Source organism: Suillus subaureus (assembly GCF_016647635.1).
Source record: "Suillus subaureus strain MN1 chromosome Unknown BJ212scaffold_6, whole genome shotgun sequence".
Taxonomy (NCBI): domain Eukaryota; kingdom Fungi; phylum Basidiomycota; class Agaricomycetes; order Boletales; family Suillaceae; genus Suillus; species Suillus subaureus.
Genome location: NW_024538562.1, coordinates 650616 through 676075, shown reverse-complemented (window position 1 = coordinate 676075; position 25460 = coordinate 650616). Strand labels below are relative to the sequence as shown.

The 25460-nt window shown below is 48.9% G+C and overlaps 10 protein-coding genes across 10 annotated transcripts; 6 read left to right on the top strand and 4 right to left on the bottom strand.

Moving 5' to 3' along the window:
* Positions 1 to 47: 47 nt before the first annotated feature.
* On the top strand, positions 48 to 463 carry BJ212DRAFT_1265092 (DSS1/SEM1 family-domain-containing protein; the record flags this gene model as incomplete). Its single annotated transcript, XM_041330460.1, has 3 exons — positions 48 to 162; positions 221 to 356; positions 412 to 463. Coding segments are annotated over 3 exons (303 nt in total), but the record flags the coding sequence as incomplete, so codon positions are not given.
* A 393-nt stretch (positions 464 to 856) lies between these two features.
* BJ212DRAFT_1264735 (major facilitator superfamily domain-containing protein) lies at positions 857 to 3329 on the bottom strand (the record flags this gene model as incomplete). Its single annotated transcript, XM_041330433.1, has 17 exons — positions 857 to 991; positions 1045 to 1205; positions 1265 to 1381; positions 1433 to 1469; positions 1517 to 1603; positions 1655 to 1707; positions 1759 to 1775; positions 1829 to 1904; positions 2058 to 2299; positions 2357 to 2417; positions 2477 to 2598; positions 2652 to 2755; positions 2810 to 2874; positions 2922 to 3002; positions 3121 to 3147; positions 3195 to 3220; positions 3286 to 3329. The coding sequence occupies 17 exons, from the start codon at positions 3327 to 3329 to the stop codon at positions 857 to 859; spliced, it is 1455 nt and encodes a 484-aa protein (XP_041196516.1).
* Positions 3330 to 3980: 651 nt separating this feature from the next.
* Positions 3981 to 4678, top strand: BJ212DRAFT_920678 (uncharacterized protein). The gene is made up of 2 exons (XM_041344345.1): positions 3981 to 4384; positions 4430 to 4678. The coding sequence occupies exons 1-2, from the start codon at positions 4083 to 4085 to the stop codon at positions 4455 to 4457; spliced, it is 330 nt and encodes a 109-aa protein (XP_041196515.1). The 5' UTR covers positions 3981 to 4082; the 3' UTR covers positions 4458 to 4678.
* Positions 4679 to 4797: 119 nt separating this feature from the next.
* On the top strand, positions 4798 to 5856 carry BJ212DRAFT_920031 (uncharacterized protein). Its single transcript, XM_041344343.1, has 3 exons — positions 4798 to 4931; positions 5013 to 5140; positions 5225 to 5856. Exons 1-3 carry the CDS (start codon positions 4886 to 4888, stop codon positions 5510 to 5512), a joined length of 462 nt encoding a protein of 153 aa, XP_041196514.1. The 5' UTR covers positions 4798 to 4885; the 3' UTR covers positions 5513 to 5856.
* Positions 5857 to 7247: 1391 nt separating this feature from the next.
* On the top strand, positions 7248 to 9695 carry BJ212DRAFT_1264787 (kinase-like domain-containing protein; the record flags this gene model as incomplete). Its single annotated transcript, XM_041330435.1, has 8 exons — positions 7248 to 7380; positions 7705 to 7745; positions 7801 to 7870; positions 7928 to 8076; positions 8191 to 8305; positions 8440 to 8730; positions 8830 to 9002; positions 9054 to 9695. The coding sequence occupies 8 exons, from the start codon at positions 7248 to 7250 to the stop codon at positions 9693 to 9695; spliced, it is 1614 nt and encodes a 537-aa protein (XP_041196513.1).
* Positions 9696 to 10493: 798 nt separating this feature from the next.
* On the bottom strand, positions 10494 to 11114 carry BJ212DRAFT_1445250 (uncharacterized protein; the record flags this gene model as incomplete). The annotated part of the gene is made up of 1 exon (XM_041338080.1): positions 10494 to 11114. One exon carries the CDS (start codon positions 11112 to 11114, stop codon positions 10494 to 10496), a length of 621 nt encoding a protein of 206 aa, XP_041196512.1.
* A 3262-nt stretch (positions 11115 to 14376) lies between these two features.
* Positions 14377 to 16563, top strand: BJ212DRAFT_1445249 (cytochrome P450; the record flags this gene model as incomplete). The annotated part of the gene is made up of 9 exons (XM_041338079.1): positions 14377 to 14430; positions 14491 to 14824; positions 14883 to 14960; positions 15017 to 15239; positions 15368 to 15442; positions 15503 to 15662; positions 15714 to 15945; positions 16011 to 16107; positions 16161 to 16563. 9 exons carry the CDS (start codon positions 14377 to 14379, stop codon positions 16561 to 16563), a joined length of 1656 nt encoding a protein of 551 aa, XP_041196511.1.
* Positions 16564 to 18717: 2154 nt separating this feature from the next.
* BJ212DRAFT_1264743 (Acetokinase family-domain-containing protein) lies at positions 18718 to 20204 on the top strand (the record flags this gene model as incomplete). Its single annotated transcript, XM_041330434.1, has 5 exons — positions 18718 to 19097; positions 19147 to 19331; positions 19384 to 19424; positions 19471 to 19704; positions 19761 to 20204. 5 exons carry the CDS (start codon positions 18718 to 18720, stop codon positions 20202 to 20204), a joined length of 1284 nt encoding a protein of 427 aa, XP_041196510.1.
* A 532-nt stretch (positions 20205 to 20736) lies between these two features.
* BJ212DRAFT_1477613 (uncharacterized protein) lies at positions 20737 to 23130 on the bottom strand (the record flags this gene model as incomplete). Its single annotated transcript, XM_041339577.1, has 4 exons — positions 20737 to 22711; positions 22767 to 22960; positions 23016 to 23049; positions 23099 to 23130. The coding sequence occupies 4 exons, from the start codon at positions 23128 to 23130 to the stop codon at positions 20737 to 20739; spliced, it is 2235 nt and encodes a 744-aa protein (XP_041196509.1).
* Positions 23131 to 23692: 562 nt separating this feature from the next.
* Positions 23693 to 24859, bottom strand: BJ212DRAFT_1477612 (P-loop containing nucleoside triphosphate hydrolase protein; the record flags this gene model as incomplete). The annotated part of the gene is made up of 4 exons (XM_041339576.1): positions 23693 to 24317; positions 24374 to 24567; positions 24619 to 24652; positions 24702 to 24859. The coding sequence occupies 4 exons, from the start codon at positions 24857 to 24859 to the stop codon at positions 23693 to 23695; spliced, it is 1011 nt and encodes a 336-aa protein (XP_041196508.1).
* Positions 24860 to 25460: the final 601 nt, after the last annotated feature.

Here is a 25460-nt window from a genome sequence, read left to right as displayed (position 1 = left end):
ACGCGTCTCAACACTGAGCCTATCTGTTACCAGCATGTCTTCATCCTGCATCCTCATCAAAACCCGCAGACAAACAAACAGAGAAGTCCAAGGAGGAGGACAGTCAGCCTCACCTTGGGGTCCTTGAAGAAGACGACGAGTTCGAGGAGTTCGAAGTCGCAGGTGATCATCGAGTCGCTATTCCATGTCATCGATGTTTTCTGATCATCTCGTCTGGCAGACTGGGATGATTCTAGTACGGATCTGGCGCACTTGAAGGGCGCTGCACCTGGGGTCGCAAAATCAGCGGGGGATAAACTTTGGGAGGATAATTGGGACGATGACGACATCGAGGACGAGTTCAGTGTGCAGCTACGGTATGCAGTTCTCCCCGTCTCGATGATACGTTTGCCCAACTCACATATTGGCTAGGAATGAGCTTTCTAAGGCAGGGAAAGCAACTGGAGACCCGATGCAGCAATAATGACATCGTATATGCAGTTATTGCCAAGTGACTCGTCCAGTTACTGTAAAATATCCAATACATCTGAGCTCTTCAGATGCTTCATTATCTGCATTATTAAATTTTCAGTGTGTACTAAGTTGCTCACCGGAACTCTGGCTGTGATTGGCCACATTTTCGTTGAACAACTGTATCCACATTACTTAAACAAGACAAGGACAGCAGGATGTTGTGAAAGGTAGGCCACCTTCCGCAAGAAATATGGTTCCCTCACAACGCAGATACATGTCATCAGTGTAAATCTCCAGAGACTGCGTCCCAAGTTATTCAACAGGTATTCATACAACTGAGCAAGGAAATATCATGGTATGGAAACACAAACGTAAATTATCATCAAGATTGCTCGCCGAACAGCTAAACTTTCGTGGCTGAGTCAGTGTCCTTGACCGCTGAATCCGTCTCTTTCCCTTCCGTATATGACACGGTTTCAGCTTCGGGAAGACCCATGAGTGAGACATCGAAACCGTGCGCTTCAAGGTATTCCCGGAACTACGTGGCGAGGTGTGTAAACGTCATGGGCAATAGGAGGGACAATCGCGCACCTTGGCATCCTCCTTCTTCATACCATCGTGGTCCAAGGGTTTCACAAGGAAGTATACAACGATCGCGCTTAGGATGGCGAGACCACTGCCAACCCAGAAGGGGCCAGTGTTTCCTTTAGCTGAACTTGAGCCACCAAAATCCGTGATCATGACAGGGAACACTGGACGGACAAACAAAACACTCAGTTCACTTGTCATACGAAAACTGTATGTCACGTACCCCAAGTTCCAACAAATGCGCCTATTTTTCCAGTAGCAGCTGCAATACCATAATACTGGCCACGTACAGCAGTAGGCCCGGACTTTGCAGCCAATACACCAAGGCAGTTTCCGGGACCTAGGCCAAAAGAGTTCAAAAGACGGAGAATAATTGCGCAACCCCACGCACCAAACTCGCCGAAGCTCAGGAAGATGCCGTACACCACCTAATGAGCCACTCAGCATCAATTATCTGTGTGAGAAAGATGCATACAGCGAAAGCGGCAACGTGTTGTGACAACTGGGTATAAAGGCCACTCATGATGAATCCAATGACCGCTTGCGCGAGAAGGCCACTGATCTGGTAGAGAATTTAGAAAAAAGCGTTCCACAGGCGCCTGATATCACTTACCATGGTAACCTTGGGACCCATAAGATCAACGCAGAAGGCACCCACAACGGTGCCTGCGGACAAAATGTGAGCCCTGGAAATTAATTATTGTCCTGTAGACTGACCTGGAATGTAGAACAGGCTGTGAAACACATCTGAATAGGAGCATGAATCACGAACGAGTGGGAAGCTTACTTGATCACAACAGACCAACCAAAGACGATGGTGAGGGATGAACTGCCACCGGTAACACTGCCAAAACGACTAAGTTCTATGTCAAGAAAACAAATGCAAATCACCATACGCATTGGTGATTGTGGACGAATAAAGTCCGAACTACAGAAAAAATCAATGATAATGCATCACGTAAGGGCCTGAACATACTGGGTATCTGGAGGTATGTGAGCCACTAGTAAGAATGCACGGAAATGGTTTTTGGCATACGTGATGAAGTCATACATGAACCATGCCAGTGAAAGGCCAAGCAGGCTACGCCAGTATCTTTTAACGACTAGTCCGTATGGGATACGAACATGCTTCATTGAATCGCGCTTATAGCGATTGGGTTCCTCCATGCGCAGCCGCCAAAAGAAGACACCAACAGCAGGAACTACACCAAGCCCAAGCGAGAGCCGCCAGACGGCACGAAGGTGGTTGTCCCCGAATCTTAAACTAACTGTTAGACATGGATTGCAAGATGTGGAAGTGAATGGCGGCACGAACATCCAGTAAAGTACCAATGGTACGAATGCTCCAATAACGAAACCATTATCAATCATAGTGTCTGGGCAACGTGTTTTAGATTTATACTGGTGATGAAGACATTCCATCACGTCAGCTCACTCGTTGCGAGCACCAGCCATCGGTGTTGCGAGTTCTTAGCAATGCCCTCTTCCTCCGACTGTTCAGATGCAGACACAGAGCCGCAAGGGTATTCGGCGCCAACTCCAATCCCAAGAAGGAAGCTGTGTTAGATGATGAGCGACACAGATGATCTCGGACCGGCACAAATACTTACCGACATGCGATAAGCATAGCAAGCATGCCATGAAGGCTGTGATTAGCACCAGACGAAGCAGCCGAGAGACCAGAAAATAGTGCAACGATCCCAGTTGCGGACATCTGTTCAAAAAGCATGACTTACGAGTTGCTCGATCGGGGTTGACATCTACTTACCATACCGAATTTGCGCCCAACTTTGTCGGAGAGGTAGCCAAAGGTAAGCATACCCACCACGGTGCCTAGGACGATTTAATTGTAGATCAACGAAGGAGACTCGGGTACGCACCTGCGAAGGCGACACTAGAGAGTGTGGTGCTGTAATTCGTAGTGATGCCGTCGGAACCAGTGCCGTATATGCGTGTTAGAACTGTAATTCACGTTCAACCTTCAGTGAATTCCATGCCAAAAAGCGCTCACGAGTATTGACTGCAAGACAGTTGAATTTTTGGTCAAAGGGGGCTCATCAAGTTGAATACACTACCCACCAGAACCAATGACATTGTTGGCATAACCTGCGAACGGTTATCAAATTTACGTTAAAGGAGACGTATGTGCTTACCATCAGAGAACAGAGCCGTTCCACAGCTGAGAGAAAGGATTCGAGTATTGTCATCAGTTTGAAGATGAAACACGAACACAAAATAACATACGCAAAGATGAGAGAAACACTACTCAGGGCGACCTTCTTAGCCATGGCGTTGAGGGAGGCAGTAGTAGAGGACGTCGATAAAGAGCAGCTAAAGATTCTCTTGCATCAATTCCACCTATTAATATAGCATACCGGCTGATTGCAGGTGATCCGGGCCCTGGAGACCCACACGGTCAGCATTTTCTCTGCATGATTCTCAATGTTGATTGGTGGCATATCAGCGAACGTGTGCTCATTGACGCTTTCTACTTCGTACAAGTCACAGTAACTTGAGTTTAGCCTCTGCCGCCCAAGGTGTCCGTTACAGGCATTGCCGGAATTCAGTACATACCAAGATGCTTACCAGTTAGGACGCAGTCGCTTGTACCGCGCCGTGTTCCTGTGTGGCGAACTCCAATCAGCTTGTAGGCGTGTAAGCAGAATTTCCTTTCCTGTCTGATACTCGGCCAAAGCTTTAAATTACATAACGAAAACAACTCTTCAAGCTTCAAGTTGAGCCTGGTTCGATAAAAAGTAAGTAGTTGTTAAATATCTGCGAGCGCAATTCAGATCACCGTACATCTTTGTTTCTTCTAGTCAACCATCACAAGCATCAGGAGAAATGACACAAAGGCAAGGCAGTGCAAGCAAGTGACGCTGTCGGCGTTTTCCGAGTAAAACCTCTGGTGGAAGAACTACTTCGACTCCTAGCAATCGCTTCCCTCGCGGTCTCTCCAGTCCACATCCAAAGTATTGGTGGCAAGGAGCTTGCGCAATAAACCTTAAAGATATAGCGCGCCAACCTGGGTATCATTGAAGATGTCAACTTCTGAAGCTCACAGGACACTGAAGCGCTCCCGTCGTGATGATAATGAATCTACGTCAACGGGCGGGGCTTCCGGTATTCATCATAATGGCGCAAAGGTGAAGCGCGAACAAAGTCCGACGCCTCCGCCTCCACAACGGAAGTTGGTCATGTCCGGGACAAAGCGCTTTGCCCCCTTTCCCTCGAACTGTTTGCCTCCGAATCCTGGGTACAAGCAGCATCGAAGGACATGGTCCAAGAAGTGTCAAAGTGAAATTGAGGCTTTGAAGCTTCAAACGGAGAAGCTTCTCATCAGGTATGTCTTATTGCGTTGGATGATCTGTATTCTGATTCTTGGCAGAGATGATGGCGTAATAGTCGACTGGTGAGCCATATGTATCATGTGAAGCGATTGGCATTGGACATACTGTGATAGGAAGAGCCCGGTTCCAGTTTGGTCAGACACATTGCGACCAGTCGAGCTTGATCTTGCTGCTGCGATCACACTTGCGCATCAAGCAAATGCCCAACAGCGCAATGCTTCTCTTCACCACACACCCGAAACCCCCTCTCAGTCGGCAGTATCACTTCCGGTCACTGGTGTTGATGATGATGATGTTCTTATAGTATCCCCAGTCCGCACAAAAACTCCCCATCCCACCACGGCCACGGAGGAATGTAGTATCGCCATCTGTGTTATCCCCTCCCGCGGGAGGCTCTGAATCTCGGGCACCCCCTAAGCCCGATCCTCCATCTGCGGATGTTCCCGCTCCATCCAGGCCTCTGAACGACTTTCCGACGATCGTGATAGTACCCGATGAAGAGGAGAAAATGTCGAAAATGTCGATGGAATATCTTGAAAGGTGTGTTTCCATCTTATGTTCCTGGGATTTGCAACCGGAACTAGCTTAATCTCATCGTATTGCCGCTGGCCGATTTGAAAGATATTTCCAAACATTTGACTCGGATCGTGCCAGTCTTGCTTCTGCATATTCTAGCAACGCGTGCTTCTCGTATCGAGAAGTCAAGTGCTTCTCTCCTGGGTCGCCCCACTTGCAACCCTCGTTACCTCGTAAGTTTTTCGTTCCGGACATCTATCGTACCTTTCAATCGAACCCGCATATTCATTGGTACCTAAGCATCTGACTCTATCAAGTGTACTCGGCTCGACATAACCGCAAACCTCCTTTCCCTACCCCCTTTGCAGCTCTTGCCGTTGACTGGATTGGCAGCAGACATCGATTACGACATCATGTGGCTTGGTTCCCCCGTTGGAATGTTCGCCATCTGCGGGGGCATTCATCATGGGCACGCCTCAAAGCGGCCGGTGACACATAGTTTTTTGTTGCGCCAAAAAGAGGCATGCGAAGAAGATGCGAGGGCTGACGGCGTGTGGCCACTCGTTGCTGTGGCACATCAGATGATGGTATTTGATGGCCCGTAGATATAGTTCATCTTTTATCAGTGCTTGGTTGTGTACTCACTCCTGGTTTTGGTTAGAGATAGATCACGATTAAATGTAGGTATGCGAGTCTTCGATCAGACTATGACATAGTTGTGATATGATCATCGCCTCTTGTGGCTTATAGGGCCCTATCGAGAGCGGTAGTCCTCGGAGAACGACGCTAGCTTGGCATATAGATAAACCCATTACTCGGCACCTCTGCACAGTTGACGGTGAAGGATGATAGTTTTCCAGACTTACTGATACGGCTATTTGCATCCCACTTTCACAACCATGGAAAACATGAATATGCGGTAGCACATAAGATACTGCATTCTCCTAAAATATGGCCAGTTCGCACTTCACACGTGCCATAAAGACATGTATGTGACGTGTCCGCGAAAATGAATACCCTTGATTGCGCTTAAAAGGTCAATTGCGTGCAGGTCTAGGTGGGTCTAGAAAATTGGCACGTAAAGCAATCATCACGTTTGTTTGTGCCATATCAAGCTTTCGAATTCAAGGATAAGAAGTCACTGGATATGGCCTATGCCGCAAAACCTCCATGTACCGACGGCAAGGCTCTGAATCATCTTCTGAGATATCTGCACCACTTACTTTGACATCCCCTCGGAGTTCGCCATTATTGGCTGTGCTAAAAGACCATTTCAAACGACAAGCCTGTAAAAGAAACGACGGGATAGAGCGGAATATTTGCCTGGAATGATCAGGTATCTTGATCGAAGGAAACACAGGGACCCGGGAGGATAGACCGGGTAGATTAAAGAACGTATATGAGTCCTGAATGCTTCGCGGGAGCACTTTCAAAAGGAAGTCACGGGGCCGACACGTGGTTCGAAGAGGTGGAGCTCGATCTGCGAAGCTGACGGCACACTACGATACAGTATCTGAAACGCTCCCGGAAGCTGATGTGTACATAGTACATATGTAGTTCGTCTAGAAGCTAACGGGATTCAATGCTCACAAGGCTCTCCGCATTGCAGAAATGGTAAGTCAACGGCCAATGGTAGGCCGCGCGGTTGCTGTAACGTTCTGTTCATGGATTAGCTGATAAGTCAGGTGTCAAATGTACCCATAGTGAGGGTAAACAACATGCCAGAAGAAAATTTACCGCGTTCCATGACCTATGGATCTTGACGTCAATGGTCGAAACACCATCGATATCGCTGTGCATTGTGCACTGGACATTCATTGCAAGCCTGGAAAATGCTGTCATGAACTGGCTACCGTTGGCGCATAGCCCTTGGAGGCCTTTTATTGTAACAATTGCGTTGGTGAGTGCACATAGCACTGTTTAAAAAAATCGACATGCAGGATTGCACGAGATCTGATTAATAAAATCGTGTGATGAGTTTTATCCGAGCATCATAATATGGAACGAACTATAGCGTTCGCTTATTAGTCAAGAACGCAATGACAATGACCATTCTCGGCATATAATAAGAGTTCTAGCAGCTTGTTAGCTCAGATTGAGCTTGCAGCTGGCATCGTATAAGTAGTAAGGCAACGTGTTGACGATGATCTGGGTACCGAAACGCACCGGCGCTGTAAGAGAGGAACGTGTCGGCCGAGTACAAATAAGGCAATTCAAAGTCCGCCTAGTTGGTGTGCTTTCTCTCCATCCGCTCCTTGTCCCAAGCACACCAGTCCATCCTTTACCTTCCCACTGCGCTTCTGGACTGGTGGCCTTCAAAATTATTAACCTTTTATCCAGATGACGACCCCTCACGTTATAGCCTCGTCTTCGGGGCACCACTCTCAAACTGCCACTTCAAATGGTATCGTCGGAAACCACTTTCGTGTCGGCAAGAAGATTGGCGAAGGTTCATTCGGGGTTGTATTTGAAGGTGAGTGTCGTACACCCGATGTCTTCCTGCTTTTCTAGAACTTTTTTGGCTTGTGAGTTGCATGCACGATACCAACAGAGTCACTCGACCTTCTAAGCGCCCGTCTTACGGCCAGCCAATTTCATGCAGAAGGATACATTTCGGTCCTTGGGTCGCCGGTGGGCGATCATCATGGTCATGGTTACTTAGTAGCAATGGAACTAGATCAACTAAGCTCCGCGTATCCCGTCAGAACGGAAATTATTTACTTGCGACTTTGAGCAAAATTTTTGTTACCGGTGTTCTTTGCCATTTGTTCCTTTGACTCACCACAACTCTTCACAGGCACCAAGCTTCTTACAAGCCAACCCGTCGCCATCAAATTTGTACGTTCGCCGTGAGGTTCTTCTGATCGTGACTTGAGTTTGACGTATTACCCAGGAACCTCGAAAGTCCGATGCTCCTCAGTTACGGGATGAATTTCGATCATACAGAACACTGAATGGTACAGGTATGTGTTAATGTCAGTAATTTCTCTCGCCCAACTATAATATGCTATTATTATTAGTGGGGGTTCCTCAAGTACACCACTTTGGGCAGGAGGGACTCCACAATGTCCTAGTAATTGACCTTCTAGGCCCCAATTTAGAGGATCTCTTCGATATGTGTGGCCGGAAGTTTACCATTAAGACTGTATGTATGTCCGCAAAGCAGATGGTAAGTTGTACCCATGCATTGGACAGGTATTGTTTCATGTTGTTTAGTCATTCTCTCTTTGTCGATTCATTCCGTCGTTCCGTTGCAGTTGTTCATGTCTTTTTGTTTTTTTAGATATCTCGCATTCAGTCCGTCCACGACAAGTCGCTCATTTACCGTGATATCAAGCCTGACAATTTTCTCGTCGGAGTCCCCGGAACAAAAACCTCCAACACCATCCATATCATTGGTATGTCTTTTGCAAGTTGTTCATGTTCCTCTTTTACGTCCTACTCCCCCGATTGTACCCGTGTCCCTGAATTTGCGGAGATCCCCATCTATTGATTGACTCAAACCAAAAAACACACTGACTATCTTTGGTAGATTTTGGCATGGCGAAGCACTACCGAGATCCTAAGACGAAAGTCCACATTCCTTATCGTGAGCGCAAGTCCCTCTCAGGCACCGCCCGGTATATGTCGATCAACACGCATCTTGGCCGTGAGCAATCGCGCCGGGATGACCTGGAATCGCTAGGTCACGTATTCATGTACTTCTTGCGTGGCGGCCTTCCCTGGCAAGGTCTTAGGGCCGCAACCAATAAGCAGAAGTATGAGAAGATCGGTGAAAAGAAGCAGACTACACCGATTGCGGAGTTGTGCGAGGGTTTCCCCGGTAAGTTCTCTTTTAGTTCATCCAGTGGCGTCTATTTTCTTCGTTTGTCGATGTGCTGAAGTGACAATATGATTTACTGATCGGTCTCTACTGATTCAGAGGAGTTCGCGATCTACATGAACTACGTCCGCAAACTCGGGTTTGAGGAAACTCCCGACTACGATTTTCTCCGAGAACTCTTTACCAAAGTGTTGAAGAATATCGGCGAGCAGGACGATGGCATCTTTGACTGGATGTTGATCAACAATGGCAAAGGTTGGGAGGCCAGCAATGTATGCAATGTATTCTCATCATGGAAGTATATCGTAACTGAATATTTCCAGACACCCGCATCACTACTAGCACAGGCTCATGCTACTGTTAATGCACCTCATACTCCTCGTCATCGTGAGACCAGTCGTCGCCCGCGGGCACAACTTACAGATGGTTCAGCGCCTTCTACTCCTCTCGTCCTCGCGCCCACTCCCGCTCACATCAAGAACAGCACTAGACGTCCAGGCACACGAGAAGGACATGGTAGTCGAGACCCTGGCGCTCGTGCTGATATCAGTGTACAGCCCATCGCTCCTGTTAGCAGGCGCGCGAGTCAGACACCCCGAGAGAGTTCGGGACTCGCACCTCCTCACCCTTACGCCACAGCGCCTACTTCCTCGGGGTACCGGGCGAGTAACGGTTACGGCAGGCATTCACCAGTTACTCATGCTGCAAATGTGACCAACGGCAATAATCTCGTTGGGCGCAACGACGCTTCAGATTCGTTCCTCTATGGCGCGCAGGTCCACGCTGCCAAAAACCCGACCAACTCGCGAGAGGACACAACCGCAGGAACCCTGGCCCGCGATGCTGGGCAGATGCGTGGAATGACTGCGTTTGAGACCCAAAGGCATGGTGTTGATGATGTGGATGATGACAGACATCCTAAGCGGAAGGGCTTCTTCTCCGGCCTGTTTTGCTGCCGGGCATAGTAAGCACCACTGGATGGTGCAGCGCTGGTCGCTATCTGCGGCACTTCGGCTTCATTGGCAAGTTATTCGGACAGTCTGCTGATTTCCTGCTAATTCCCCAATTATAGGTATTAGAAACTCTGACGACAACACGCACGATCTATCAATCATGGCTATCGTACATACTTATCTATCTTGCTAGCTTCTCCTCGGGATTCCGTATTGCTTTCCTCTTTCCGCAGGCCGACCATATCACACCGCCATCATACCCCTCACGATCGTTTCGAATCATTCCGTCACAGTCTTCAAGTTTCCGCCTGATCCTGTGGCTGGTCTTGGGTGGTGGCTCTCAATATTTTCCTGTTTATCGATTCCATGTGTATTATCTACAGAACCCTTAGGATATTCATTAGCCCTACTTAGGCACGGGGCGGCTTTCTGTTACCAGGCCAAGTTGAGGGCAATAATAAATATTGACTGCTTTCGATCTGCACGGATCCAGCCTAGTGTTTCATAACGTCGAGTACGGTGTCTAGACTAGGTCTATCAGAAAGCATTTCGATACTACAGCACGTTCGATATCTGACCCAAATACGTTTATCTTCAAAGAAACTACAGCAAGAAGGCTATTCATATTCCGCAGCCCGATGTCAGCGCAAGAGAAATAATATACATCCGAAGACAAAACAGCAGAACCAGAGCACTATTGTACAGTCATCAAACTTATTACAGTCAACGCAGTTGGACACGTTTCATCTTTGACAATCGACCGCCTGACTGACAGGATGGCGACATTCCTCCGCCACACAACCCCACAATCTATTTCCGCTCTTTCCTTGCATTCTCTACGCCTAGTTTGGACCAACGCAGGGTCACATCCGAATCAGGGGACGGATTTCTGTCGGGAAGTTCTGCGGCGCCCTTATGTGTACCAGATTCATCCATCAAGCCTAGCCCTCTGTGGCTTCCCCCTCTGCGACCCATCTCACCGGGTGCATCTCCATATCTCACTGAGGCACTTTCGCCAACGCCGTCTGCATTTCTTGGAATAGCACGAGTTGTATGAGGGTAAGGGACGTTCGTGCTGCTTGCACTATGTTTCCCCTCAGGGTTGGGTGCATCCGTGAGTTTGAAATCGGCATAAGGCGCCGTGGTTGGATATGCGCCCGATGGCACCGCATAAGGGGTATTGGCAGGGTCTGGCTCTGAGACCACATAAGTGCGCATGCCAGCTGATGAGATTTGGGGTTCAGGGGAGTGGTCATGTTGTTTTTCGTACAATGACGCTGACACTGGCAATGCGTTCGAAGCCGGTGACGATGGTGAGTTGAGTACCACAAAGGGCGAGTGAAACAAACGCCCTAATACGACAATACGGGTTTTAGACGGCTGTGACAATGAGCGCGCATGTTTTGAAGAGACACGGAGAATGTTGGACATTGTGAACTGGTCGGTGATGTGGCCTCAGTGAGCAACGTACGTGAACCGAAATGTCATTAGACAAGTTCGTGAGAATATCGGTGACTTGTGACGTAATGCAGTTTCTGACATTTGCTTCCGCGGCATGTCAGCTTAGTCTTTCGCAGGTCGGGAGCGTGAACAGAAGAGAGTTCCCTGGCACTGACAGCGACCCAAAGGTACGACTACGGTGATTGTACTGGAATGGACTGACCGAAATTTTAGTCATTGTCAATCTTCTCTTCATTTCGTCTTTTCCTCACCTCCCAGGGTGCGACGGTCTCCGCACCATCAACGCAGGTTGGCGTGGAATATAGTCGGCACAACATCGTGTAAAGTCGTATACTTAATTGAGAGAAATAAGTTAGAACTGATGCTGTCAATAGCACTACTCGGGCTCAGTTACGCGGTGAGCGAACACCCTGAACTGGTTTCTGGATCAGCCACCAAGAATACTGGCTGCGCACCACGTCCGAAGACATCGCTCGTTTCCCCTGGGTATCTGGTGGTCAGATCGAGCGGCTTAACTCTGCATAATTCCAGGTCGAGACATGTGATTACGCCTTTGATGAATTGTTTTCTTGCTTGAGAAACACATCATGATGCCGTCGGGGATGCAGAGATCTTCTTACACTCAGGTCATGCCCGATTTGAACCTGACTAGCTCAGTGTACGCTGACCTTTCCCTAACGGGCAACGATCTTCGCTTCTCTAAATCCGTTGCTTTAGGGTTCATTCAAGTTGTCCCGTTGGTCAAACCATATCAGCAACATGTAACGCGTTCCACAATCTCACTTCGTAAGATTCGTTGAACCATGCTTGGTACGCACGAAGGGAACCCAGCCGCACGGATCGCAGCCTTCATCAAATACGTATATTTAGGCTTTGACATACGGAGTGCGTTCTAACAAATGTTTAATTGTTGAATATTTACTAGATCATATCAATGCCCAGTGTAGCTTTTCCAGGGTACTCCGCGGCCCCGAACGTTCAGACCCACTTCCTCATCCTAACATGAAACTTTTTTCCGGCGTCACATTGAGTTCACCCCATTGCGACCGCTTTTACCCCCATGAAAATGGAAATATGGCTAGTCTCTGAAACACCTGACACTCTCCTCTAAAGGAAACATTTGATTGTCATGATAGACCCTCACTTACGAGAATTGTCCGCGTATCATGACTATGGCTCCTCGGAGAGCTTTGTGGTACATCCCGACGCCGTTGGAAATTCTTTGGTCGCTTTTTGCTAAAAACAATCCTGTCTCTAGGCTCTTCTCTGCGCTCTGCGCGGCGTTATTCCTCTGTCAATCCAACCAAGTAGATAGGCCTACGATCCATCCAAGATACATCATGACCAGGGCCCCACATGAACGTTAAAGCGGCGACGTCGCGACTATCTAGGAGATGTGATGGAACTTGAACCCTGTTCCAATAGAATGGCGTGATATGGAGCGATCATCCTTCGTGGCCTTTCATTGACCGTTCATTGCCGCTAGTTAGCGCTTCGTGTTGTTCATTATTCTGACTTATCACTTATCAGACAGACCTCGACCAGCAATCGTGATTACGTCGATGCTATAATGTTCCTGTTGCCGCATTCCGCACGGTGATCTGCCAGGATGCTTGAGGAAGTCATCTTCCTATCAATTTTGGTTAGTAGGAAAAAAACTTACTAAGTTCCCTCGAGCGTCTGTTCATAATCCTGGACATCGTGTTCTTGCGTTTCTACCGCTGTTATGGGATCATAGTTTGTCATAGTGGCACTGCGGAGCTTGTGTTGATCCAGGGGGATCAGGGCACAGAACCGTAGCCAGTCAATTTTGGCTATCTGGGGCGGTGCGTGTTTTTTTTTTTTCATATGTCAGGCTTCCCATTCTGACTGTGTCTCGTTAATAAGCCGAAATGATATCGGTATCCGATCAATTCTATACATGGTCATACAGGGTCACTCCAAGCCCCCCCCGCATCCACTATGTTGAGGCTTCCATTCCAGATATCGAGGCCTATCGTCGGAGCCGAGACAAAACGTTTGCATTCCAACGCACGCGGTTGCAGCTACCACTGATGCCATGTTGCATAAATGCTCATGATCTAGTGCTGTTCGGCACTCACTTTTGGCACATCAGTCTTCGGCGAGGGAAACACTTTGCGATGTGTATCTCAGATTGTTATCCGCAATACTGGCACTCTATACACGTCATGATCTGAGTGTCACCCTCAATCCAAATGTTCTACGTAGAAGGAATGACGTCACTGCTTTTCAGCGACTGCGATGATTAATAGCAGAAGACAGTTACCGGTCAGTTAATTTCTTGGCTCTTGGACTACTTGGTCACTCGGCGGCCTATTCCTCGGGTTGATAGGCTCATGAGATCCAATCCAGAGACCATATCTAGGTCCGGACCTTGTCCACCCAAGTTAGATCATATTATTTCGGGTTGGACTTGAAATAACGACGCCCATTAGTTCAAAGTTCAAACGACCCACACATGCGTCTCTTTCATCCCCGCCTCTTATAAGATAAACATAATTTGTACATAAAATTGCAGAGTTGCGGCATATTCCGTAAAGGACCTAAAAAGGCAATACTCAGTAGAAATGTGGTATTTGTGAACAACCCACTACAGGCAGGAGGCTGCAACCCTGGTTTCCGCCTGTTGAGCAGCAGAGGTGATCATTTCAGACCAAAATGAGCCCACAGCTCATGCCGATCCCCCGGAAGTGACAACCTAGTAGGAAAGTGGCACAGGCACGCGAGGACCTGGAAACCCTGCACATTAACTTAAGTCCACGGACATCACTCAGGTGAGCGTACATCCTTCTCGGCACTTGTCGTTTTCCGTCACCGCGGCTTTGCTTGCCTAATACTGTTCGACCTAACCGAGTTTTGCCCCGTACGTTCCATTTGCACTTGTCGTACAGGCTAGCTTACTCCATATTCATTTGATTGTTCCGTTCTACTAAGTAACCAACTCCCACCCGCTCCTTGTGGGGCTAAATCTGCCATATCGACTTGCCGGATGGTTGTTATCTATTTCCATCCGTCATGCCGCCATTTCTGTTTAGATGTTGATCTCTGCGAGTCAAAATCTTCATCTAGCCCTTGGCTAATATGTGCTACTAGATTATGTCGAATTCTTCTTTTGATTCCGATTTCCGAAAATTCGCCAGCCTCTTAAATACAGGTCTCATATCGGCTTGCAATATGTGTCCCAATGCCCACATACTCGATCGACGCAAAGATGTCTTCGCTGCCCCTGCAATGTGGCTTTCTTGTGGTGGTGGCCGCCGCCCTGGTAAGTGGCTTATATATGCCGTGTATTATTATATCACGTTCTGACCCTGATTGTTGGTAGCTTTGTCATTTTGTATTCAAACGTCATGAGCCCACTAGTCCGCTCTCCCACCTAGGCTTGCTCGTTGTAGTTCCAGCCATCCTTACAACCTTGTTTTTGCCTAACGCATCAACTTTTACGCATGCATTCAGTTGTGTCTACATATTGTATTACTCTACTGTTCTCGTTTCTGTGACCCTGTATCGTCTATCCCCTTGGCATCCACTTGCGAGATACCCTGGCCCTATCCCTTGCCGCATCTCCAAGTTCTGGATGGTATGGGTCTCTCGTGATGGAAAGCAGCACATTTACTACTCAAGACTGCACCAAACGTATGGCGACGTTGTCAGAATTGGTAGATAACCTCTTAACTTGTTACCTATTGTTTGCATCTGATCACCTTCTTGGTCTAGGTCCCAACGAGCTATCAATACGAGACGTCAATGCTGTGGTCCCTTTGATGGGTAGCAACGGGATGCCTAAAGGACCTCGTCAGTGATTTAATGCGCTCTAACATGTGGCACTAGGTCCTAATTTAGATACGCAGACTGGGATGGACGCATGGCCGAGCAATCAGCCACCAGAACAGTCATTTCGGTAAGGGATTCCGTAGAGCACGCACGACGGAGAAAGCCTTGGCATAGGGCTTTCAGTGTTGCTGCACTGAAAGGTTACGAGGAGATTCTTGGAAAGCGAGTCCAACAATTCGTAACGATCCTCGAGCAACAGACACAACCCTTCAACCTTGCTGAGCGTATAAATCATTTCACGTGCGCCTCCCTACTTCTCTACTTTTTTTGTTCCTGACTTAAATGACATAGATTTGACTTCATGAGCGACATGGCGTGAGTACGCATGGTGTTTGGATGTTTCTAATCGAACTAAATGGTTTCCCAAGATTTGGCGGAGGCTCAGAGATGTTGCGTGACGGTGATAAGGACAACACTTGGCATCTGCTGGAAAGTGGCCTTCCGTGAGTACAGTAAAGGACAATATTGCCATAATGGAAGACTAAAATACTTTTTCATTCTAGAACTGCCTTGGTTCTGTCCCACGTGCCTTGGCTCGGAAAGTACTACGCCAATTTGCCAGGAATCGGGGAGGGCCTCAAGACATTCAGAACGTTCTGTCAAGAACGCGCTATTCTCAGGCGGTCCGCAGGCTCTCTGTCTAGAGATCTCTTTCACTATCTGGTAATTATTTCAATTATTTTCGTAGTTTTCAGTTTTGTTGATAGTCCTTAGATTGACGAGGCGGGTCTTGAGCGTCATACGTCCCCTCCAACATTTGCGGAAGTGGCGTCTGATGGAGTCCTTGCTATAGTAGCCGGGTCTGATACCACAGCAACCACCTTAAGCTCTCTGTTTTTATCGCTTCTGAGAAATCCTCAAACGTACTACCGGCTCCAAGCCGAAGTCGACAGCTTTTTCCCTCCTGGCGAAGATCTACTTTCTACGGTTCATCACCCTCATATGAGTTACCTCAATGCCGTAATGCACGTGCTCAATTTTTTTTTCCCGATTCCTGACATCTGACACTAGTTTTCAGTAACGAAACTCTACGACTCTTCCCACCAGTTCTCAGTGGAAGTCAGCGTGGAGTACCGAGAGGCGGTGACGACAAGTTTGTCGGCCCTTAGTAAGTCTCAATTATATACCAACTCTAGCGAATCTAACATGCGGTTGCCGTAGCTTCTTACCCGAAGGCACCAATGCATTCGTTCATACTTATTCCCTTCATCGTGATCCTCGCAACTTTTCCCCGTCACCTGACACATTCTGGCCGGAGCGGTGGCTCAAGCCTGAAGAGCGCGCGGGGCTCCTATCATTTGATCCAAAGGGCCTTGATAAATTCCCAATCGTTCATGACACCAAGGCTTTTGTTCCGTTCTCCTTTGGTCCCATGCATTGCGTTGGCAAGCAACTCGCATATCAAGAATTGCGTATGGTAGTTTGTGCGATGATGTGCCGACTCAACTTCAGCTTTGCTCCGGGATACGACCCAGAGTCCTGGGAACGCGACTTCAAGGATTATTTTGTTTCCACGAAGGGGAGCTTGCAGGTTGTCTTATCTCCACGGAATCTAACTGCTTGAACGGCCTGAGAGTTGCACAGACGCGATGGTTATCTTACAGCGCTTAGTTATTGATCATGCATCCATCTAATCTCGTTATCACGGATGTATCTATCTAGTGACCAGTTCTTTTGTGATCGTATTGTATTTGTTCAGGAGCCGATCGAGGTCGTATCTTCAAATTTGCATCAGGAATCTGAAGGATGTTCAGGGCGTCCGGCGTCATGGATCAGACTCGTCAGGCCCACCGGTTGCACCCAAGTGTCCCAATATAAAAACCATAACACCGGATGAGGAAGCACCGAGACAAAATATTTCTATCTCCGCATCTCAGAATCCCTCACAAATCAGTAGATCATCCATCAAAATAAAAATAACTGAAAGCACATGGGAGCTTCGAGATATCCACCAATGGCCAATAAGACAATATTGTCGGGCACCGACGCGAGCAGAAAGAGTTAAATGTGTTTCATTCAATCTGCTCGATCATGCGTTGCTGACTTCACAAATAAAGACTATCAGCGATGGAGCTAATTTTGTGTTATCGCTTGGCAAGAGATATCGATCAGTCCCGTGCACTGCGGTGACTTTCGAAGGCGTTTGGACCCGCAGCGACTTGGCCAGGAGAATGAGATCTGAGAAGCAAATCTGGTTTCACGGCACCGGGAGAAGTGTATAAGGATGTTGTTCCTCGGAGAAGCAACGGAAGGGAAATCAGGTGCACGCAAGGACTGCAAAAGGATATAGGTTTCTCAGTGAATTGCGAGTCAAAGGCCCTGACCTGTTTGAATACCGGCCGGGGCGTTCCAGGGCACAGCAGAGTATCCCCTTGAGGGATGATGATGCTTGAGCGGCCGGAAGTTAACAGAAGTTACCAATGATCATAGTGCTGCGGAGCCTCGGACAAGCCTTGGGCACCGAATTTCAACCCGAACGTAAGAACATGATTTGAAGCAGACAAATACTCGATTTTACTATTTGATTGAACCTCGACTCGGAGCTGGTAATCAGTAGTCGGCTCAGCGGTCGACCGGTAACGCTGGTAGGCGTTCATGACGTTCTTGTAGATTGTGAATCAACCCAAAATGAACCTTCGAAAAGCCGCATAATCCCTCAGGCATCTCTGGGTGAGTTCTAGTACTACTACTATTGTAGTATAGCGATGTAACGCACTATCCCAAACTCGGCCAGTCAAATTGGAACTTTGGCAAAAACCCCATTGGCAACCGGCGCTCAAAATTGATATTCAAATGAGAGAGCTTGGGGCCGTGACCTTTGGAACCGCACGCGTAAGTTCCGGTATGAAAATTCGTCGTGTCGTCAGAGTTATTCGCAATTTGGCAAAAAGAGCGCAAGAGTCAGATCCATTGAATAGTCAACGGTAGTAGAGGGGGAAGAATCCATCTAAAGAAATGACTTTTCAAGGGCAGTTCTCCAGTATCTGTGTTCGAATAACGTTGCAAGTCGCGGACGCGGGATCCTCGGGCGAGGTGTACCCGAAGATTGAATAAATCGATTCTGGGAGTAAGGGGAAGAGAAATTACGGAGAGCAAAGTAAAAACGGTTGATTAATAGAAGCAATATCTGTGTCTAAACCTATTGAAGGAGTAAAATGGAACTAGTCCAAATCGTGATATCACAATGCCACGACGATCCAATTGAAGGATCCCGAAAGCTGGAAACAAAGTTAGTGACGGGTTGCGTTGTGCTGTCTGGCGCGATAGCGACAGTATGGGACGCTTGAGACGCAGATGGTGCTTGGGTTTCAGAGATGCAAGGGGTCCATAGGGAGACCAAGTCAAGTCAACCAAAAGATAGGCCCATTAGCAAGATGTCAGACGGATATTCTTGAGGAACGTGCGAGCTTTGGCACGCTGGGATGAAGATTACGAGTGTCACAGTGATTGGGAAAGGCTGCGGAAAGGCACACTTGATACACACATTGGCACACCGATGATACTGAAAGCTGAAACAAAAACATGCGCGACACCTGGGTGGCCGACCAACTGTCAGATGTGTGGGTGGTGATTCTGAATAACATGTGACGGTTCAAGTTCGTGCGCGTATAGTCGGCCGGGAAACGCGGTCACGTGCATGTAGGTCAGCTTATTCAATTCTGAACGTTAGTGCACGAGCTGGGCCATAGTACCAGAGTTACTTACAATCAGTGCTACCATGTCGCTTGTACTGGCTGTGAATGCTGGCTCATCGTCGCTAAAAATTTCACTCTTCCGTCGTACTGCGGATAATGCTGCAAATCCAGCATTACTCCTATCCTCGTCCACATCATCCATATTTGCCCCTCCGGCCAAGTTTAAGTTCAGTTTTGTCGCACCTCAACACAGGTCGTTGAACGAAGTAGTCGACTCAATCCATGATCATGCGTCGGCATTTAGGCACTTCCTGGATCGCCTCAAGGAAGAAGCGAGCATCGACCCGATTGACATTAAGCACATTGCACATCGTGTGGTGCATGGTGGCGACTACATAAGCCCTGTTATAATATCTGAAGAATCCTATCACCACATCAAAAGACTGTCCGACCTTGCTCCTTTGTACGTCCTCTCCCGACTTATATTCAGTCCCTCGTTACGAAGTCTGTAGACACAATGGGTCTGCTCTTTCCGTCATCGAGTCAGCCATTAAGGCCCTTCCGCACGCGAAATCCATCGCATTTTTTGATAGTGCATTCCACAAAGATCTTCCGATTCATGTAGCTACCTATGCGATCAATCAGCAAGTAGCGCAAGAGAGGGGGTTGAAGAAATACGGCTTCCATGGTTTAAGCTGTATGCACTCATCTGACCTTGCTAATATGTCACTAACACTATATCTTCCTAGACGCGTTCATCCTGCAGGCAGTAGCTGCGCATCTCAACAAGGTATCTGGTATCTTGTTGTTTGATTATGACCTTCTGACCTCCTCAGGCTCCGGATACCGTAAACATAATCGCTCTTCATATCGGTTCGGGGGCTTCCATGTGCGCCATCCGCAATGGCCAGTCCATCGATACAAGTATGGGGTTGACCCCACTCAGTGGACTGCCTGGAGCTACGCGCGCTGGTGATATAGACGGGAGCCTAATTTTCCACTACACCAGTCGGTCTCCAGCGCGTATGAGCCACGACCCTAGCATTTCAAAGGAAGTTAAAGTGACAGAAGTGCGATGATTTCCTTTTGTTTGAGAAATGGAAGCTCAAGCGCTCATTCTTGGCAGGCTGAGGACATCCTTAACTTCAAGTCAGGTTGGAAGGCACTCACCGGTACAGCCGACTTCAAAGAGATCACGGAGAAGGCAGATATGGGTACACTTTCTGATGCCACAGACCCAAATACGCTCGCATTCCGCATCATGTTAGATCGCATACTCCATTTTGCCGGGGCATATCACCTGGCTCTCCACGGAGATGTTGATGCTCTGGTTTTTGCAGGAGGCGTGGGAGAACGAAGCGCCGAGTTGAGACGTGCTGTCGGAGAAGCTGCCGCGTGCCTCGGGTTCGCGGTGATCGACGAGACGAAGAACGGTCAAGTGAATGATGAGGAAGGTATCATTGTAGATATCGGGAGCGGTGACGGGAGAAAGAGGATGCTAGTTTGTCACACTGATGAGCAGCTCGAAATGGCAAGAGAGTGTTCTCTGGCCAATGAATTCTGGGTTTAGCGAGGCAGGCGGTTGTCGGGCCGCACTATGTATACAAATAGGACTCCGTGTTTCAAAGTGGAACTGCAACTTGGGCTGAACGTTCTCCCAACACCAACTATCCAGAACGTATGATCATGAGTTAACTGAATATCGGCGGATCTAGCTTGTCGAAGTCTCGACTCTTGGCATTGAAGGCCCCAAAACAGTTCACGCACCAACTGACTGGCCACCCGCGGACTACGAGGCAGCGTCGAAAACCGATGTCAATGTAGGTGAACCAATGAAAGGAAAACAGTCGTTTACCCGCCGGGTCCCGATTCCCTAGACCCTGGCAATGAACAACTCTAACATGGCGGCAACACATGGTTCATACAGTGCAGCGTGCACTTGTCATCTGCAGATCATTGCCGTGGCCAGATACTACAGGACTGCAAGTGAATAAATACACGACAAGGTAAGGGGAAAAAAAACTAGTACTCTGTCGTACATGATGCATAAGTTCAATAGATTAAGGACCAGCGCTGGTCAATCGCAAAGCGCTAATCGAGGCTCACTTCCTCATCTTCGTCGTTCCCCACCACGTCATAGCTGCCTTCCATACCACGAACGGCAAATTCGGCATCAGAATACCTGGCTGGGGCAAGCTATGTTCGAGTGAACCTTGCTCCTCGACGTCAGTCAATCTTCTTTCGTAGTCTAGCTTTGCCAGCTGAGCCCGCTCGCGCGCCTTCGCCAGCTCCTCCTCGAGCTGCTGACTCTTCTTCTTTTCTGTTGCTTCTCTCTGACGCGCTTGTTCTGCTATGCTTGCGCTCTGCTCTTCCGATTGAGCAACTAGCTGTCTCAGCCGAGCAAGTTCTTCCTCCGTTTGCCTTCGGTGCTCCTCTTCCCGTTTCTTCTGTTCTTCAAGAAGTCTTGTGCGCTCTAATTCTTGCGCCTCCTTGGCAGCAGCGGCTTCGCGTTCTGCCTTTGCATGCGCCTCCTCCAGTTCTTTGCGTGCTCGTACGACTTCTTGCTCCGCTGCCTTCCGTTGTTCCTCCTCGCGATGCTTGGCCAACTTTTGTAGCTCCACGAGACGCGACTGGGTTTCTTCTTCAACTTTCTTGGCAGCGGCAGCCTCCTCCTGCTTGCGTGTCTCTTCGGCTTTTGCAGCCTCTTCCATCTCCAGCCGAGCACGCAGGAGCTCGTCTTCGAGCCGTTTCCTGTGATCTTCTTCCTCGCGAAGTTTGGCTTCATGCTTTTCTGCGAGCAGTTGTACGCGTGCATCTTCTTTGGCCTGCCTAGCCAATGCAGCTTCGCGCTCTCGGGCGGCGTGCGCCTCTTCCATCTCCCGTTGCAGTTGAGCAAGCTCTTCTTCGCGTTGTCGTGCTAGTTGTTGCTGTTCAAGGAGACGGATTCGGGCACCTTCGACCGCCTGCTTCGCTGCGATACTCTCGGCCTCTTTTTCTGCGTGGGACGCCTTGACTTCCTCTAATTCTTTCTCTCTCTGCGCAAATTCTTCTTGCAAACGTACTCGTTCCGCTTCCTCTCGAGCACGTTCCCTTTCCGCGGCTTCCATGGCGGACTTCTGTCGCTGCTGCTCAGCCTCTAGTGCTGCCAGCCTGTCCCGCTCTCGCTTGACTTCTTCGGCGTGAGCAATATCGGCAATCTCTTTTGCGATGCGTGCCTTCTCCATATCCTCCAGAAGACTTTGGAGATGCTTCTGGTGACTTTCTTCCGCTAGCAATCTAACCTTGCGTTCTTCTTCCAACTCACGAGCGCGCCGTTTGTCCTCTGCCTGCTTGGCAGCAAGAATCTCGCTCTTTCTTTGAGCATGCAGAGTTTCCTGTTCCTCTTTCTCAATCAGGACTTTGGCGACCTCGCCTTGAAGGCTCTCCATCGTCTGGAGTTGCTTCTGCTGCTCGGATTCCATCTGCATAATCAGAGCCTCGAGGCGCTCGCGCTCAGCAGCGAACTCGGCAGCCATGCGCTGAGAGTTTTGCTCGATGCGCAAGCATTCCTCCTGCTTCTTCTCGAGCTCTTCCTGAAGCTCTCTCCGTGTCTCCTCGTCTTTGGCGCGCATAGCGGTTTCCATCTCTGCTCTGAGATTACGGATCTCCTCTTTGTGGTTATCCGCTTGCTCGCCGAGGGCGCGCCTGAGCTCAGCGCCCGCAGCGGTCATTTCGATGGACTTGTGCTCGTTGACGATTTCCTGCTGGATGCGGAGCGTAGCGGCTTGGTTGTTGATGAGATAACGAAGGGTAGTATGTGCGGACTCGAGAGTGCCATCGTGACGGAGCATCCGAGCGCCCTTCTCAAGCACGGGCTTAAAGAATTTGTCCTTACTCGCAAGTTCAGCCTCTCTAGCTTCGCCAATCTCACGTTTCACCTCTGACCACATGTTGGTCACGATGATAACATTTTTGAGTGAGCTCTCTCCGCAAAGCTCGCGGAAGATCTTGAAGTTGCGCTTGGACGTGCCACCCATCCTGAAGTCAGAGATACGGTGCATGTAAATGACGCCAGCAAGCCTGGCGCCATGCTCGTAGCTGAAGAAACGCAGACACTTAGCCTAAGGAATTATATTGCAATGGAATCACGTACGTCTTGGAGAGATATGCGGCGATCATGGTCAAAATGTCCGTATCACTTCGGCTCGTATCATCAAAGCCGGGCGTATCGATCAGGGTCACGATACGCCCGCTAACGACAAATGGCCGTGAAGTTCGTACTTCGCTAGTGCAGCTCTCGAGGCCGCGACCGACGGGAAGGTTCGACCCGCTAGCCTTGTTGATAAACTGTGCCCGGCGAGAGTAAGCAACGCATAGTTCAGAACAAGGAGACTTTACATACCGTGGATTTACCACTACCGGTAGCGCCCATGACGCTAGAAGAGGCGTCAATATATCAACCTGAAGACACTGAAAGGTACGTACGCAATCCGGATTTCTCTGTTTAGATTCGCCATTGTTGTAGCTCAATAATTAGCGGATATCGATCTATGCAAGAGGAGGTACAGTTGTATACTGAGATGGGCAATACCGTGACGTTGTGCAGGCACTTTGGTTAATGTGAGGAACGCGAGTGTATAAATACGCCTGCAGGCCTTATCGATCCAGTACCCACTTCTTGCGGCGGCATGGTCTTCACGAGGCGCAGCCCCTGACGTGCCTAGCGAAATGTTGAGCCCTAACTCGTTGTTTGGAGCCTTACTTGGACGTGATCACCACTGAATGAATCTCGGCGTGTTGGTTTGGCCTGGAAGCAGCCTCGCTTCGTCCTCGCTGAGCGTAATGTTAGTCCATTCTTGAGTGGCGTCTCCGTGACTGCCCTTTAACATTGTCAATCGTTTGAAACAGCACCACAGCTTTAGGATTCTGATGCTGATCAGGGGTTTGTCGGCTACTTACACAGGGATGCATATGGGTATCTTTTTAACATAACCGCAGTCTATACTACGCTACAGGCAGGGAGTCAGGATTATCCGTATTGTCAGCCAAACGATCGCCAGGGCAACTAAATTGCGCCAGTCATACAGCACGCGCGTGGAGTTGCTCTTCTATTCTCCGAAGTTCTGCTTGATATTCGGACGCTAACGTTGTAGCCTCGTTTTGCACGCGTAAAAGCTCCGCCTCCATCTTCTCCGACTCCTCTTGGAGCTCCATTCGCGTCTCCTCATCTTGCGCCTGAGCGGCTTCCTCCAATTCTACTCGCAACTTCTCCAGTTCTTGGCGGTTCTTCTCCGCCTGCTCCATGAGTTCGCGGTTCAGCTGCGCATAAGCACTCGTCTGAGTGATGTCATTCATTGCTGCGAGTTCGCTTTGGATGCGCAAAGCTACGGGTTTTATGCCAGTTAGATTGTGAATGATCTTGTGCGCACTTTCTTGGTCATTCATATGGCGTAGGAGATGAGCGCCGTTCTCGAGGATTGGCTTGAAGAATATGTCTTTTTCGCGCAGTTCTTGTTCCCGCGCCAGGGTGTCTTCGGTTACTACGTCGCCCCACATGTTCGTAACCATGAGAACGTTCTTGTACGCCTCTTTACCGCACAACTCCTGAAACATGGTGAAATCACGTCTTGATGTACCTCCGACTCTGATATCGGAGATTCGGTGCATGTAGATGACACCAGACAGGAGCTTTCCTTGCGTGTGCCTGGAGGTCAACGTGTTAGTGCGCTAGGTTACCCAGATGATCTGACGGGTACGAACATAGTCTGCATGTAAGCAGCAATCATCTTCAGCACGTCTGTGTCGCTCTTCGTCGTATCATCAAAGCCAGGCGTATCGATGAGAACGACACGCTTTCCGTCTAGCATGAATGATTGGGACGTCTGTACTTCGTTTGTACAGCTCTCGAGCCCCATACCAACTCGCAAATTCGAGCCAGATGCGATGTTGATGAACTGTTCAAATCATTATCAGCGTTGATGACTGGAGCACAGGAAATGTCGGACCGTTGTCTTGCCACTGCCTGTGGCGCCCATTACACTGTGGGGCGGGTTAATCACCGCCCGACATATCGATGATGGCCACGCACGCTATGTAGATAGTCTTGGGCTCCTCAGGCTCTGAGCGTAGTGGTTCTGGCTCTGGAGTTCGTCCAAGCCTTAGTGACTCAACCTCAACCCGGCCTGCCTCTAGATTCGGGAGCTTCTTGCGTCTGGAAGGAATGAAGTAACTGATACATCCACCCATGCTGACGTCGAGGTTGGTGCTGTCTGGTTTTCGTGCACTATAGTGGTTTTGTAGATCGTAAACGCGTTGTTGTCGTGAACGAACGAAGCCTACAGTTCAACACGTGTCCAACGCATTGTCGGGCCTAGATGCATTGAGGACGCCATGCACATCGGTCAGCCTAAGATCATTATTTCTTGGCATGATTGTGATCGTGATAGTATAATGAGGTGCCATTGGGTGGGGACATGCATAGGGCGACGAACACATGTGACCCAAATGCGATGCATGACCCGGGCGCGATACTCGAAGCACGCATGGTCAATGCCCTACTGATACGAATGGACCTTGAACACATGATGATCGTGCATTTAGGGCGGACAACAAGAACGTCAAAGTGTCACTACGGCACTGCCAATGAGGGAATTACCGCAATATTCCATGGCGCCTCGCGAGAAGGACGTGATACATGCGGAAGTTCACCGACCCTTGGTGGTTCCTCGTGGCTACCGCAGCCGCATCAACTCCAGTGTCAGATCGCCGTGTGTGTTTGTAATAACTTTGTATTCGGTAACACAGCCAGCGTCGGCGGACCGCGTGTACATTTGCGGGCTCCCGTGTT